Below are 16688 nucleotides of genomic sequence, written 5' to 3' on the forward strand. Positions count from 1 at the left end.
CTAGGGCTCCGGCAGAGCTGTTCTGCCGGGGAAACTTCCCTCCGGGAGGGGAAAATCATCACCATCGTCATCACCAACGATCCTCTCAGCGGGAGGGGGTCAATCTCCATCAACATCTTCACCAGCACCATCTCATCGCAAACCCTAGTTCATCTCTTGTATCCAATCTTTGTATCCAAACCTCAGATTGGTACCTGTGGTTGCTAGTAGTGTTGATTACTCTTTATAGTTGATGCTAGTTCGTTTACTTGGTGGAAGATCATATGTTCAGATCCATTATGCATATTAATTCCCCTCTGATTATGAACATGAATATGATTTGTGAGTAGTTACGTTTGTTCCTGAGGACATGGGAGAAGTCTTGCTATAAGTAGTCATGTGAATTTGGTATTCGTTCGATAATTTGATGAGATGTATGTTGTCATCCCTCTAGTGGTGTCATGTGAACGTCGACTACATGACACCTCACCATTGTTTGGGCCTAGAGGGAGGCATTGAGAAGTAATAAGTAGATGATGTGTTGCTAGAGTGACAGAAGTTTAAACCCTAGTTTATGCGTTGCTTCATAAGAGGCTGATTTGGATCCATATGTTTCATGTTATGGTTAGTTTTACCTTAATACTTCTGTTGTAGTTGCGGATGCTTACAATAGGGGTTAATTATAAGTGGGATGCTTGTCCAAGTAAGGGCAGTACCCAAGCACCGGTCCACCCACATATCAAATTATCAAAGTACCGAACGCGAATCATATGAGCGTGATGAATACTAGCTTGACGATAATTCCCATGTGTGCTCGGGAGCACTTTCCTTCATATAAGAGTTTGTCCAGGCTTGTCCTTTGCTACAAAAAGGATTGGTCCATCTTGCTGCACCTTATTTACTTTTATTACTTGCTACTCGTTACAAATTACCTTATCACGAAACAATCTGTTACCGATAATTTCAGTGCTTGTAGAGAATACCTTACTGAAAACTTCTTATCATTTCCTTCTGCTCCTCGTTGGGTTCGACACTCTTACTTATCGAAAATGTTACGATGGATCCCCTACACTTGTGGGTCATCAATCATCATACCTAGTTCAATCTCGTTACCGGCAAGTCTCTTTAATCGTTCCGTAATGCATCATCTCGCAACTAAAACATTAGTCATATTGCTTGCAAGGCTCATAGTGATGTACATTACCAAGAGGGCCTACAGATACCTCTCTGATAGACGAAGTGAAAAATCCTAATCTCGATCTATGCCAACTCAACAAACACCATCGGAGACACCTGTAGAGCATCTTTATAATCACCTAGTTACGTTGTGACGTTTGATAGCACACAAGGTGTTCCTCTGGTATTCGGGAGTTGCATAATCTCATAGTCAGAGGAACATGTAGAAGTAATGAAGAAAACAGTAGCAATAAAACTGAACGATCATTATGCTAAGCTAACGGATGGGTCTTGTCCATCACATAGTCAGATGCTCTACAGATTCTCTAATGATGTGATCATGTTCATCAAATGACGACACATGTCCATGGCTAAGAAACTTAACAATCTTTGATTAACGAGCTAGTCAAGTGGAGGCATACTAGGGACACTCTGTTTGTGTATGTATTCACACATGTACTAAGTTTCCGGTTAATACAATTCTAGCATGAATAATAAACATTTATCATGATATAATGAAATATAAATAATAACTTTATTATTGCCTCTAAGGCATATTTCCTTCAGTATCATGCCTGCTCCAGCACTCCCATCCGCCATCAGGAAGGACGTAAGACACTATCGCCTACACTGCTTTCGGCAGGCGAAGAAATGATGTAAAACACTGATGCCTACACTGCGGATGAAGATTTAGACTAGATTAAAAAATGTGATATGTTTTTCGTTTAGTTGAAATATGTTAAAAATGTAATGAATCTCGTCTCGTTTGGATAAAAATCATTAGATTTGCATAAAAGTTGTTCTGTTTGTAATTATTGACGTATATTGTGTTGCCTAGTCTCTTACATCAGATCGGTCTTTTGGTTACATTGGCTAGAGCATGCACTTCTACATGGTATCAGAGCCAAGAGGTCTTGTGTTCAAGACCCGGCTGACGCAATTATATTGCAGCCCAGTTTTGGTCCACGTTTAGGCCTGAGGGAGCCACACGTGAAGGGAAGTGTTGACGTATAATGTGCTGCCTAGTCTCTTCCATCAGATCAGTCTTTTGGTTGCATTGGCTAGAGCTTGCACTGGCTAGAGCATGCACTTCTACAGTAATTTCATTTGAAATATATGAGGACGTTCACGCTCGTTCTCTTTGTAATTTTATTTGAGAGATTTGAGGTAATTTCATTTGAAATGTATGCGCATGTTTGAGGCACACTCGTTTTGTTTGTAATTTTATTCGAGAGATTTGAGGTAATTAGAGATGAGGTAATTTCATTTGAAATATATGCGCACGTCTGAGGTATGCAGTTGCATGATCAGTATCAATGTGCACAACTGCACATACACGACGCCTACATGACCGGCGAAGATTTAGACTAGATATAAATGTGTCATCTGCTTTTTTTCAAATTTGAAATATGTCAAATATAATAAATTTGATCCGATTTAAATAAAAATCATCTGGTTGGCAAGAGTTGTCCTGTTTATTCAAATTTCATATAAAATGTACAAAATTGCGCGATCAGCTATTGGATGACTCATGTGAAACACAGACAGCCTGCAAAGATTCAGATTTCGACCAGGTTAAAAATGTCATCTGCTTTTTAGTTGAAATATGTCAAAAATATAATGAATTTTTCTGGTTTAGATAAAAATCATCTGGTTTGCGTGAAATTCGTCTTGTTTATTCAAACAGATGACGATGTACGCTTTAGAGGGTCGCGGTGGAGATGCCATAATAAACACGACGCACGCTAGAATGGCATCTTAGGGCATGTTTGATTGCCCGCATGCAGCCCAACCAGGCCCGCGCGGGATGTGCGCGGCCTGTTTGGTTGCCTGGGCTGCATGCGGTTTGTGGCCCACACGGACCTTAAAGCAGCCCGCAGCCTGGCCCGGTGGAAACTGTCGAATCGGCAGTTTCTCGCGAGCCTGGCTAGGCGCGCCCACGCCTGCGAGGCAGTTGCATGCCTCGGGCAGCACGAGAGATGGAGGGGATGTCTCATAACTCGCCCCCACTCTCATGTCACCGCCCAGTCGCACTGTTCCCACTGCTCCCTCTCTCCCTCACCGCCTCTTCCTCTCCTCTCTTCCGATGGCTCCGCCTCGCCCATCGTCGCTCCACCCTCTGCCCCCCGTGACCAGCGCATCGCCAGCATCCAGCAGCGCTGCCTGGCCAGGCTCCAGAACTCAGGGTGGGACCTGGTGTCGGCGCTGCGAGCGCCGTCCCCCATCTGCTGCAGCCGCCACCACCGCCGGCCAATGCGGTGCCGGCCGTTCCTGCTCCGCCGCTGATTCCTGACCTCGTGGTCCTGGGCTCGGCATCGACGCCGTTGAGGGAGCTGCTGCTTGTTGGGACCCCATTAGGCAAGGGGGTTTTCGTGACCCCCATCCAAGGGTTTTCTCCTGTCGGCGGGCCGTTCTCCTCGACCTCCGGCGTGGCGATGAGCACGGCGCCGATGCCGCAAGCCATCGCCAGGGCTGGCTCCTCCTCTGCTCCGCCACCTCTCTCCTTCCCGCTGGTGTTTTCACCCCGGCCGCGGTTCGCTGCGACTGCGCGTGCTCCGGTGAGTCAAACCCCCTCAATGCTTGCTCGTAGATTAGGTGTTTAATTCTTAGGCATGTGATAGTAGTTAGTGGATTCGATACGATTAGATAGGATTGGAGTAGATCCGATTGGATCCAATCGGACCGATCTATTCTTATTTCGTATAGTGTGTGTCCTAGGATCTGCTACTGCTACTGCTAGTGTGTCCTAGGATCTGTGTTCATGCTAGTAGCTGTGTTCATGCTAGAATCCCAATGGTAGTGTACTTTGCTAGGATATGTGTTCATGGTAGGGTCTTGCTAGGATGTGTGTTCATGAAAATGGCATGTTCATGTTCAAGCTATGATCATGTTCATATTGTTGTTCATGTTGCTAACATACACGTTCAAGCTAGGGTTTGTGTTGATTGTTATACGTGCATGTAATTGTACCATTTTAGGATGCTGCCAAATGTGCATGGCTGCACATGGGTGCTATTGGCACTTGTTGTTGTTATTTTTAGATGTCGCCATGCTTAGGATAGTACACTGATGAGTGGCAGTTGCGGAAAAGCAAATGGCACTGATCATTGGCACTTGCCGTTGGGCAAGTCCACTGATCAGTGCCACTCATCGCAAGTGCCAATGATCAGTGCCACTAATCAGTGACATTGCCACTTGTTGTTGGGCAAAATGTCACTTATAAATGGCACTTGTTGTTGGACAAGTCCACTGATCAGTGCCATTTGCCTAACAACAAGTGGCATTTGCTCTTGGGTAAATGCCTCTGATCAGTGCTATTTTGCAAAGAGTTTGTGCACTAATACTTGTTATCTTACCTGACAAGATATTGAAGACTGTCTGAAATGTGGCGGGTGGAGGAGCTCAGACGGTGGCCAGAGCTAAGAGCGTCGAGGATTTCATCCCATGAACATGTGGCTCAGGACGGTGGACCTGCCTGACAGGATCGCCTTCATGAGCCTGCCTTGTTCAAGGGGACGATCTTTGAGGCAGGGCCACGAGGAGGGGGCCTGGGAGCCACTGCGCTTCTACCAGCAGATCAAGGACAACGAGGACCTCACCATGCTCGTCATCCCTCGCAAGTTCGTGGAGGTGATGAACACCTAGCTGGTCATTAAGCAGCTCCCGCGCGTGGTTAGGCTGTCGGTGAACAAGCGGTGCGTATTCTGGGTGTAGGTTCAGAACTTCGAGGGGCACATGATGCTTGGCCGGGGCTGGAACTACTTATGCCGCCGCCACCGGATCGTCCCCGATGATCTTATCGTTGTGCGCATCTCAGGACTCGGACTGAAGGTTCAGATCTACTTGAATTCAAAGGTCATCTACAGGAGGTATGTCTCCATGTGTGCCGAAGAAGCATATATCATTATACGCTGTTTATCCAATCAAAAACTTCTTTGTTTAATGTTTATCCAATCAAAAACTTCTTCGTTTAGTTGGTAGAACCCACGCCAATATCATATTGACTCTCTCCAATAAGACAACCACGACTCCTTGGTCATGTGCTGGTTTCGTTGCAGCAGGCACAACTACGTTGATGACATCAAGCATGCTATGTAGTTAAGTTAAGTAAAATGTTAATGTTGAACTTTTATGATGTGTGGCGAGATTTATGGGTACTTGTGCTAGGAACTTGTTCATATTTTGGTCAGGAGCATCACCCTGGCGTGGTGCAGGAAAGGAGGATGCTCTTGCTGTTAATCTAGTTAAATAGTTTGCTGTCATTTGCTTGCTTGATTTGTTTGATTTCATTTGCTTGCTTACTTTGTTTTGCTGTTGTGCCGATCATGTGGTTGTAATGCCACCACATTTGAATATGGTGAGTAGAATATAAACATTGTTTGCGACCAAACAACTGAAGTTTGCATCTGCTCATATTCTAAGCACAAAAATGGAAACAAACACGCGACCAAACAACTGAAATTTGCATCTGCTCATATTCTAAGCACAAAAATGGAAACAAACACGAGGGGTAAATGCCCTCTATGCAATGCAGGCAATTTGTTGGTTGCATCTGCTGCATATGAGGCTGCATTTAAAGAATCAGGTTGCCTGACGATGGACATGCAATGCAACTACCGTTGCAAACTGCAACCAAACACACCCTTAGATATTCGCAGGCATCTTATTTACTCAGCTCAAGCTTAACTCAAGAGGGCAAGTCGGCAGCGGACAGCCAGTCGGGGCCGGCAGCTCAGTGCTGTCCGGGCAGCTTCTCCTTGATCTTGTCCATGAGTCCATTCTTCTCGCCGGCGCCAGCACCGGCCATTCCTGCGTGCCCTTGCTGCCCGTAATCTCCGCCGGTCCCAGTTCCCGCGGCCGTGTGCTGCCCGTAGGCCCCGCCAGCTCCGGTTCCCGCGGCCATGTGCTGCTGACTGTCTTTGTGGCCACCGGGGAGCTTCTCCTTGATCTTCTCCTTCACGCCCTTCTTCCTCCTCCCGCCCATGCCGTCATCCTCAGAAGACTGCAAACACGTACACACAACAGCGACGGAAATCAGCAGATGCACATGTGTCTGAAAGACTGAAACATACTACCAAAGAAAACGTTTTCTGAAATGGAAGTATGGAACACGCAGAGGTAGAAACCGCACCGAGCTGGAGCTGGAGCTGCCGGAGCGGTGCAGTATCCCGCCGGTCTTGTGCTCCTCCCTGCCGTGCTGGAGCTGCCCGCCGGCGCCCGTGAACGCGCCGGCGGCGGAGCGTGCCACAGGGTTGCCGTGCCCGGCCACGGGGTCGCCGTGCTCGTCGACGGCGTGACCGTGCTGCCCCTGGTACTCCTCCATCTTTGTTACTACTACCGTTGTTGGACTTGCTGCTGTATCTATCGCCTGAACCGGTCCCAAAATGGACTCCAAAGCCTAGTTTTGTAGCGCTACACGGTGGGTGTTTATACTGCGGCGCGAGCCAGACCCACGGCAGCGAGGTGCGTGCGCAACCCATACGTGGTGGGTTGGGACTTGGGAGGTGGACGTGGCTAGCTGTCCTCGGCGACAGACCGGCAAGTGCGTGTATGCGCCGTGGCGCCCGGAGCGCGGCAGGTGCGCCTTGGGTTGTTCTGGAGGCCGGTAGACTCGACGGATCAGCTCGCTCTGGTGTTCGTTTCTTCTTCTTCTCTGATGACAAACGACGGTGCGTTTCGTTGTTGCTCTGCCTGCTAGACGATGCCCTGCGTGTCGCCGCGTGATCGATTGCAATTGTATGACTCACGACCGTGGCAGACATGTACTCCCTCCGTTTCACAATATATGTCTTTCATTTGTCAAAATATAAATGTATATAGACATGTTTTAGTATATAGATACATTTATTTTTTAATAAATAAAAGTCAAGTATTTTGAAACGGAGAGAGTAACTTACAAGAAGCTATGTACTATATAATTAAGTTTGGGTGTGGCTAGATCCAACTCAAGACTTAATCAAGTCTCAGTCTAATGACACAACATATAAAAAAGAAAAAAATATTTCTTTTTGCATGAATCACTATATATGATTCCATGACTGTAGCATCGACTGAGACTTAATGATTGAGATTTAGCAATTTCGTATAAGCTTTGTACGCCCACCCTTACACGGTTTGATCCCAGAGCATATCTCGTTTTGATTTTCGGTTGGTTCATTCGTTTAGTCGATTTTAAGCCACTGGTCAATTGTATGAATGGTAGGTTTAACGGGTGCAACAAACGTCATATATCTGATGTATTTGGGAGAAACCGTATTGGAAAAAAGACTATCGTGAGCAATATCTGCATTTTTTTATAAAGAGTAAATTTTATTGACTCAAAATGAAACAGCAATAAGATACAAACTCAAATGAGCACACATCCGGTCTCTGCATAGTTAGAACACACACAACCAACATCAACACACGTACACACAAAGTCATATAGTAAAACCAAAGCTATGCATAAGCGAGTAAAGAAAAAAAAAACGCCGACAAGCAAAGTCATATAAAACCAAAGCTATACGTAAGCAAGTAAAGAAAAAAACTGATTCAATCGGATTTGTGATCGGCAAACTACAACAATGACCATATCCAAAACGCGACATCGACTCACGTACACAAAAACACGCCAGCAAGCCAAGTCATATAAGACCAAAACTATGTGTAAGCGAGTAAAGAAAAAACTGATTCAATTGCATCCATGATCGGCAAACTACAACAATGACCATATTCACACCAACCATCTCACCACACAAGCGATGAGGTTCTTCAATAGCAACGCCTTCAGGTTGTCGTCACCGAATCAAACCATTCAAGGTTAGAATCTAGGTTTTCACCTTGAAGAATCAGTCTGAGCAATGCCTTCAATAAAGCAACAACATAAAAATATGCAGTAGCCAAGTTTAACAAACTCGGATCAGTCATAAGCTTTCACTCCGGAGCTCAGTGTATCTACATAGAGAGCTTAGACAACGGCTAGGACCACACTGTATTCCACGAGGAACAAATACTTGCAGTGGAAACAAGTTCAAGCACCTGGTAGTCAAGAGGTTTTCATTTTTGAGACACTAGTCAAGAGGGGTAAGCTCGAGGGGGCGTCTTGCATCCACAATGATAACATCCCTATGAGGTGTGTACTCTCACATTTCTTGACGTGAAGAACCAAAAGAGACCGCAGCAGGCAACACATAGGGCCAAGTGGGCAAGTGGCGGTGCCAGCTCAGAAAGTACTCCATCCATCTCATAATATAAGAGTGTTTTGACTCTTGGAAGTAGCAATCAGCGCAAGTAGGTTCAGACGATGGCACCAACTTAGCAAAAAGGTTGTCTACAAATTTTGCAATAATAAAGAGTAACCCCGACCTCGAAAAGAGCTTTGAGATCAAGCCTAACTAGGTCGCAGTTGCCATGGTGAAGATGCTAGCGAGCCTTGAGGGCAAATCCATGTATCCAAGGAGGCCCAACTGCCACATGGTGGAATATAGGCTAATGAACTTCAAGACCAAGCCTGACGAGGTCCCAGCTGCCATGTTGAGCATATGTGCATACGCCCCAAGCTTTGCAAATTTTCATGTATTTTTATTCAAGTTCTTGTGCAGTCCATTAAATGGAAGCAAATTTGTATGATGATACAATCAACTACTTCCTCCGTCCCAACGCTCTTATATTATGTTATATGGGACAGAGGGAGTAGCTCACACTCTTAGAACTTGCGCTCCTAGACAGTAGATTTAATTGGTCAAACAATCAAGCATAACCAACTTTGTAGTCTTGACGGGGCCTTCTTCAACCTAGCTTGGAATGACTCTTTTTCAAACACAACCCAAAAGGCTAGATAGTCATTATTATTGGAAGTCTCGGCCGAGTGAAATATAACATAAATTGCATCACTGAAATAAGAGAGAGAGAGAGAGAGAGAGAGAGAGAGAGAGAGAGAGAGAGAAAAGCTGGTCTTATGCGCTATAGCTGCAGCCATGCTTATCAGTTCTGGTTCTCGTTCTTGTGCACATTAAATTTCGAAATACTAGTTTTTAATTTTCTAGTGGTCAACGAAATTGAACAACAAGGACGATATAAACAAGAAGAAAAACATACTTATTTTACAACTGTAATCCGTAGGCCATAATATAAGAGTCGAGCCAAGAAGAAAAACATACTTATTTTACAACTGTAATCCATAGGCCATAACGTATGAGTTGAGTCATGCATCGTCGGTGCTATCTATATAAGGAGGTGTCATAAAAGAATTGAGTGCCGTACTAGCATATCTCTCTTGTGAAAGAATCTTTTTCATGATCTTGTTTTCCACAGAAAAAATCTGCACTGCTTGGGTGCAAGATATTGGATTCATCTGGACAAAATGCACATGAGGCTCTAAAGCGGCACAACGGCTTTTCTGTTGACATTGCATAGAAAGATAAAGACATAATTAGCTGCAAGTTACATTAATGATATGGATATACTCAAGTGGCTAGCAAACACAGTATGGCCGAATGTAAAGATAAATTTAGGTAGTATCTAAGATAGTGCATGTTTCAACGGCTATTTGGCACCAGCGTCTATCAAAATATAGCTCGGCAAAGAAGTGTTGCGTCTCGGCGGTGGCATCCACTGGGCGAGCCGAAAAGCCGAGGTGGTACCAGAAAGTTCCCCTAAAACCGACGCAAACGGCGTTCATCTCCGTGGTGGGAGGATACTCAGGATACTCGAACTCGGCACCCTGCATCTCAGCGATCGATCTCAAACCCTCAATCATAAGTATTAAGTACTCGCCTGGATGTACGAGAGGGAGAGACGGAGAGAGTATCATACCGGGTTGTTGGACTTGTAATGTTCAAGGGATGCCATGAAGCAGTATTTTACCTCATCGTTCATAATTTGAAGAAATTTTTGTGGGTTCCCGTGTCATAGGACAAACCTTCAACTTAGTGGAAGAAATACCAAGAGATGAAAACATGTGAACTGATGTAAATCATTCCTAACATTTACATTTAGTAAAAATTAGCTAGGTACGCATACTGCAATCTCATAGTAGGAACTTCATATCTTAAACCCAGACAGGCAAACTGAGTGAAATGTCGGCATACAAAAGAACCTCATGTATTAACTCTTACCACTAATGAATAATTTGGAGCATAGGGAGAAAGAAAATACAGATTTTCGATTGGAACTGTGGCAGAGGTAGCGGGCTTTCTTCGCCAATTCATTACCAACAGCAAACCTTAAAAAAAACTCCAAATCAGTAAAGAATCAATAACAAGATAGGGCAGGGCATGCAGGAGACTGAAACAAAAGATCTGACACAGAGTACATGGTGAAACCATCTTGGAAGAGGGCAAAACAATTCGTCCGCTCGTAAACGAACGCTGCCGTGTGCCATCGCAGTTGCAAACTTACTCGCCATCGCCAGCAGGTACCGCTGCCACCTTGTCGCAATTGCTCGGTGTTCTGCCTGACTTTTTTTCTTGTGGGGAGCAGCAGGATGAGCTGGCGGCCGGCGCCCCCGCCGCTGGTGGAGGCGGCGTGCGTGCCGCTGGAGGGTTTGGGAGTTGCTGTTGGGGTGACCTTTTTTTAGGAAAGGAACACAAGGGAAACGAAACACACAGTGGGCTAGAATGAAGGCCCAGTTAACTGTTTCTTGGTCCAAATGATGAGAGAGCGCGCAGCTCGTCCCCCGGAGCAGCGGCCCGGGCACGTTGGGCCGAAGATGATGTGTGCGGTAATAGATTAAAATGGTCGTGGTGCGTGCGGCGGGAGGGTAAATCAATCTGATGCGTTCGTATGTGAGATTCGACGGCTGAAAACGTCAAATTGCTGTGGTTGGCTGTAGCTAGCTTTGTTTTACTGTTTTGTAATTCTGTGTGTGCCTCTTGTCTTTGTTTCTCAAATCTCTGGTGATTACATCCCGTAGACTGCCGCTGCTTGCTTGTCCAGGCGCAGGTACGAGTTACAAAACCGACTCGTGCTAGACCAAGCAAGCTAGCACAAGGAAACTCCAAACCGACTTAAGCTAAGCTTTCCTATTGTACTTGCACACGTAGCCTACTAAGCACAAAGACATTTTCCTAACCCTAATGATAAATGCCACACGTGGGATGTGTGGCACTCCAGCCCTGACATTTTTCTACGACAAGGCACGCAAGGATGGTAAATTCTAGTGACACGCGGCAAGTTTCTTTCAAAAACAAACAAAAGCCCAAAAATTGTCATCCTTACGAATTAAAGTTGTCATCTTTTGAGAAATCTTTTTTTTGGAGGGGCCTAAAGTTGTCATCCTCGCGTAACGAAGCTTGCCACTAAAAATGTTAGAAGTTACTATGTGCTCATACATGACGTGTGGCAGATCCTTTTCTAAACTAATCAACCGGCAACGCTGACCACAACAGTACTAATCCAATCCTAACCGAACACAAGAACGCACGGCTACATTTTCATAATAAACTAGCACACTCCAAGCTAAACTCAAAATGATTGGATTAAGCTAACAATCATCCCCTAATCCAAGAGCACTTTTACAGTATCCAAAAATTAATATAACCCGTCCATTTTTCCCATTCGGGTGTTTGATAAGATTTGGTACTCCATCACTAATCTCACGGAGTATTGATTTAAACACACACGGAGTACCAACACGCTAGGGGCAAAAAGGTAATCTATCAGCTTTGTTAATATTTTTTGTGAGGTGTAATTAATATTTTTCCTTGTCTGAAATCATTTTGACCGACATAACCTACTTCCCATTCATTCATGATGAACCACATTTCACGGTTGTTGGTGAGAGCGGCAGTGGCAGCGGAGTACATAGGGGGCTGAGAGCTGTAGTCGTGGCCACGATGGTGATGTTGGGAAACATAGTAGAAAACAAAAAAGTATCGCCCTACGATCACATAGTAACACTATGAAGATGCAATAAAGGGTTTCTTCGATCATATCGTTACCAGCTCCGATTTGCAGCGGAAGAAGATGAGTTAGTGTATATCGTACTTGTAGTCCCTCGAACCATAGATGTCCGATCGATCCCGCAAATCACCCACGAACAATAACTTGAACAGAAGATCAAAAGCACGACCTCTCCACAAATTGCAAATGTACGGTCTTCATGATCCGGCAGCGCTTCGCCGTCAAGAGCTAATCATCGCGAGAGAATTAGAAGGAAGATATTAGAACCACACTGGGTTTCTAATTATGAGGATTAGAGAATCCAGGTCTAGCTCTAATTAGATCAAATAGGACCAACTAGAAATAGAAATAGAGAACTAGAGGAGGCTCCAAAACTTGTGTATTCAAAAGTGACTAAAACCTCTAATATATATAGGTCGGAGGAGAGGGGAGGGAGTGTCATAAGGCGAGAAGGAACTATCCCCTTTGCGTTGGCCAAGAGGAGCGGGAGTCCCCCTCCAATTCGGCCTCCTCTCCCCATCCCTTTCCATGGGGAGAAGGGGGCGCCACCCCTTTTGGGCCCAAGTGGCCCAAGTAGCCTTCCATCACTTGGCCTTTTAAGACCCGTTGATATTAAATTAATATAAAAGCTTCCTAATTATTATTAAAGACTTTTATTACTAATTTAAAATCACAGAAACATTTTCCACATCTATATTATTTATCGAGAATACCCGGTATTGCCCGATAAACTCCGAAACCCTTCCAGTGACCCCTAAACGCTTCCGGTTTCTCTTGAAACTATTTCGAATATTAGTGAAACTATTTCACTAATATATTCTCATTATTCTCGTCCTACTAACACTCATCATATCTTCATTACCTTAAACTTTTGACCTAATAGGTTCGGTAAAACATAAACATGAATAAAACCCCTTTCGTTCAATGACCTATAGCAGAACCATGGACGTCCATATCAATCCCTATGAGTACACGAATGGCATTCGAGTGAACCTTCGGTTATCATGAGCTATTCCCTTTGCTTCATGATAATTTACAAAAACTGAGGTGAGATGTATCAGTATCCTCTTGGGTCATTCTCATGTTGACTATACCGGTCTCCCTATTACAGGTTTTGTTCTTCTTTCTAGTTGACATGTTCCGGCAGCCCCGTGACATAGTCACCTGTGTCTGGCCAGACGATGGCGGATGTCGTCACACCGAGAGGGCCCTTAAGATTATTTCTCCATCGTCGAAGGAGCAAATCCCACTGTTGAGCTATCTAGTCCCTTATCAAACTTTCCGATGCACATGTAAGTTGTTGTTATGATCACCGTGTTACAAATGATGTTTGAGCAATCCCAAAGTTCATCGGACGGTAACATGTGACTACAACACTCTCATTGTCTAAGGAAGTAAAGCATATATTAACTCTCTGTGTTATAATAATTGACTTGTGATGATAACTTCTCAAAGTGTAACAAACAATGTTGAGTCAATTCAATGTGATCATTCTTCTAACGTCATATCTCAATGTTGTTTTAAGACTATCATTGCACTTAACGATATATCAAGATCCAGAAAACATGATCATAAACAACACTTGAGCTAGTCTTAGAGGCGGGAGTAGGAATTAAATTTTACTCTTTATCATTCCACACATGTATATGAGTTTTCCACTGATACGCATATTTCAGGATCATAGCAGTTATAGCACATAATATAAACTCTTTATTATAAACATGGAAATATAATAATACAATATTATTGCCTCTAGGGCATATTTCCAATAGTCTCCCGCTTGCACTAGAGTCAATAATCTAGTTAGCATATTTTCTTTAACACTAATGGTAATCCGTGTTTGTCCATGCTTTGCTTGTTATATCCACGTGTATTATTTACTTTTCTTTGCATCTATTATGCTTTCACAAGAATTCATAATTTGTGTGAAACTGACTTTCTATGTATGGAATCACTAGCAGGACCATTGATTCCTTAGACTGAGTTGTGGAACCACTATTAAGAACAGTGTTCCAATAGCGCAATTATCTAGAAATCATAGCAAGTTCATAAATGAACTTTTGATTCATCAACCTCCATTTGGTGCTTTTAAAGTGAGAATATACTCAATATTTTGTTATAAAATTCACCATAGTAACTTTCTTGGATCATTTCCAAAGTATTGCGCCACCATAAATCATTTGATTTGAAATCAAAAATCGCTTGGAGCACTGATGAAGATTTTATCGATGTACTACTTACAACGAGTATGTATTGATGTAACTCCTTACAATTATTTCTTCATTTTCTCCATATGCGAGAAACATGTCATCAGTACTTAACGACATTTCTACTGTTGTCCCATTATCCACAATTTGATCATTTTGGTAACTTGCCCACAACTAACTTGGAGTACTGGACATATCTGATTATTTACATGCCTTGGAATAAAAGTGTGATTGAAATCATGTATTTCACTCATCAGTATTTCAGGATACCGATTCTTGCTAAAACTCCTTCCATGTGACTATGAGAAGAAACTCTTCTTGACGTTTTTTCATACTAAACTGTTTTAGTATCTTGTCAATACATATTTTGGCTAAGCCCGATTAGACACTACTATCTCCATAGATCATTGTACCTAATTCCAAGGCTCTATTGCCTAAGTACTTTACTGAAAAACTAGTTCCAATAAAGTTTTAATTCCTGTCAAGAAATGTATATAATTTCCAATTAAAAATGAGTCATGCACACACAGTGTTTACAAATATTATCATGCTCCCACTTACTTTCTTGTAAATACAAACATCTTTGCTTTCCTTGATGAAATCAAATTATTTGATAATTCCATTAGAAGAAAGATTCCAACTCCATTATGCTTGCTTCAGTCCATTATAGGATCTCTTGAAGTTTGCACACCTACTCATCTTCTGGATCAAAAAATTACCTTGGACCGTCTCACATATACAACCTTTGTTCTATGTCCATCTCATGGAAATCATTTTGACATCCATTATTATATCTCAAAATTGAAATATTTAACATTCTAGTTTAACCCGAACTGACTTTAAGTTTTTCTATGACGAGACAATTTTCTTATAGTTAAATTCTTGATCTTGTCATAAGCTAGTAGTAACAATTTAAGCTTGATAAAACATTTTTTATCTTTGTCAGTTTATAGATCCATTACTTTTCATCAGACTCTAAGTTTTCTAGAGGGTTTATCATGTTCTAAACATGAATTATGTAAATGGATACTATCTGAGATAACTTTGGCATATAGCCAATTTTTGGAGTTAGGGCCCATCAACACTTCTTTGTGTATTATTGGTTCATTGTTTGTTCAACTATATTTCATCTGCACACCACAAAGGTCTGTATGAATTTTCCCAACCTATATAGTTCAATTGCAAGTTCGACCAAAGTCTTTATATCTCATGTAAATAATTTCGTATTAGTCGCGGTAGTAAATTATAGAATTACTTCTGGTGTTTATTTTCTTTGACTTAATCATGAAGATTCTGCAATCTTGTCAAGTTGCACGGTCCTCCCACTCACTCTTTTGCAGAGAACTTCAAAATTTCCGCACACTGTGGCAAAATACTTCGCCTCGGCATAATGATAGAGGAATACCCAACCATTTGGGATAACCTACAAAGTAGCACTTATTTCAACAAATTTGATGACATTCTTTTCATTGTAAAAGCCACGGTCACTAAACCATCACACCAGAAAATATATTGGTGAAATAATTAATGTCATCTTTGATCTCACCATATCATACGTATTTTGATTACATCTACTCAAAATACTCTACTCTTAGCAGTGCTCTAGGAGGTGCAAGCTATAAAATACTTTTCACAACTCATCAGACATCCGCTAAATTTGTAACTCAAATATTCCTTTCCGCAATCTAATTGAAGAAACATAATTTTTTTGGTACACTAAGTTCTACTTCATCCTAAAGACCTTCTGAAAACATTTCAAGGGATCTATATTTATGTCTCAATAAGTAAATAAATATCTACTTGAGTCATCCTTGAAAAGAGATAAATCCACTACTTGCAATAACACCTATTGGACTATACACATCAACATGCATATTTCCAATTATTTTGTTGCTCGTTTTTTATGGCCCGTGAACATCATTTTAGTGTACTTCACTAATTAGACGAAAGTTGCAAGTGTTAGACGATTCATAATTAGATGACTTCAAAATCCATTACCCTGGAATTTATCCATGTTGGTTTCCCCAATGTGACTAAATGCAGTGCCATCACTACAAAAAAATACACTTCCGTGATGATACGTGTTTGTCATAGTAGGTCGCGTTTTTTGTCATGCATATACATCCATGACAAATCTATGACAGAATCAAGATAGTCATACCTGTGCTGTCGTAGAAGTGTTCCATGACATTACCAAAATTATCATCACGGAAGTGTCCACTTCCATGATGATAAATCGCGCGTCACCGAAGTGCTTTCGTCAAGGGTGACGGACACGTGGCATCCACCGTAACGGAACACCGTTAAGCTATCGGGTCAGGTTTTGGATCGGATAACCCATTAACAACCCCGACCAATGGGAAATTTCCATGTGTAAAATTCTTATTGGCCGGACGAAACACGTGTCAGCTCGTCAGTTCAGATAGGCGCCTATGATACGTCGAC

At 42.8% G+C, this 16688-nt stretch overlaps 1 protein-coding gene across 1 annotated transcript; it reads right to left on the reverse strand.

The window, feature by feature from the left end:
* Positions 1–5607: 5607 nt before the first annotated feature.
* Positions 5608–6574, reverse strand: LOC125515784 (dehydrin Rab16C-like). The gene is made up of 2 exons (XM_048681284.2): positions 6287–6574; positions 5608–6157 (listed from the first exon to the last, which is right to left on the reverse strand). Exons 1-2 carry the CDS (start codon positions 6476–6478, stop codon positions 5888–5890), a joined length of 462 nt encoding a protein of 153 aa, XP_048537241.1. The 5' UTR covers positions 6479–6574; the 3' UTR covers positions 5608–5887.
* Positions 6575–16688: the final 10114 nt, after the last annotated feature.

The sequence above is a fragment of the Triticum urartu genome, chromosome 6A (genome assembly GCF_056163025.1).
Source record: "Triticum urartu cultivar PI428250 chromosome 6A, HENAU_Tu73, whole genome shotgun sequence".
Lineage (NCBI taxonomy): Eukaryota > Viridiplantae > Streptophyta > Magnoliopsida > Poales > Poaceae > Triticum > Triticum urartu.

Excerpts from the sequence above, each read along its gene's own strand:
- LOC125515784 (XM_048681284.2), bottom strand. The coding sequence starts at position 6,478 with ATGGAGGAGTACCAGGGGCAGCACGGTCACGCCGTCGACGAGCACGGC. Across the intron at positions 6,158-6,286 it reads GCAGCTCCAGCTCCAGCTCG|TCTTCTGAGGATGACGGCAT; the intron begins GTGCGGTTTCTA and ends ACGTGTTTGCAG.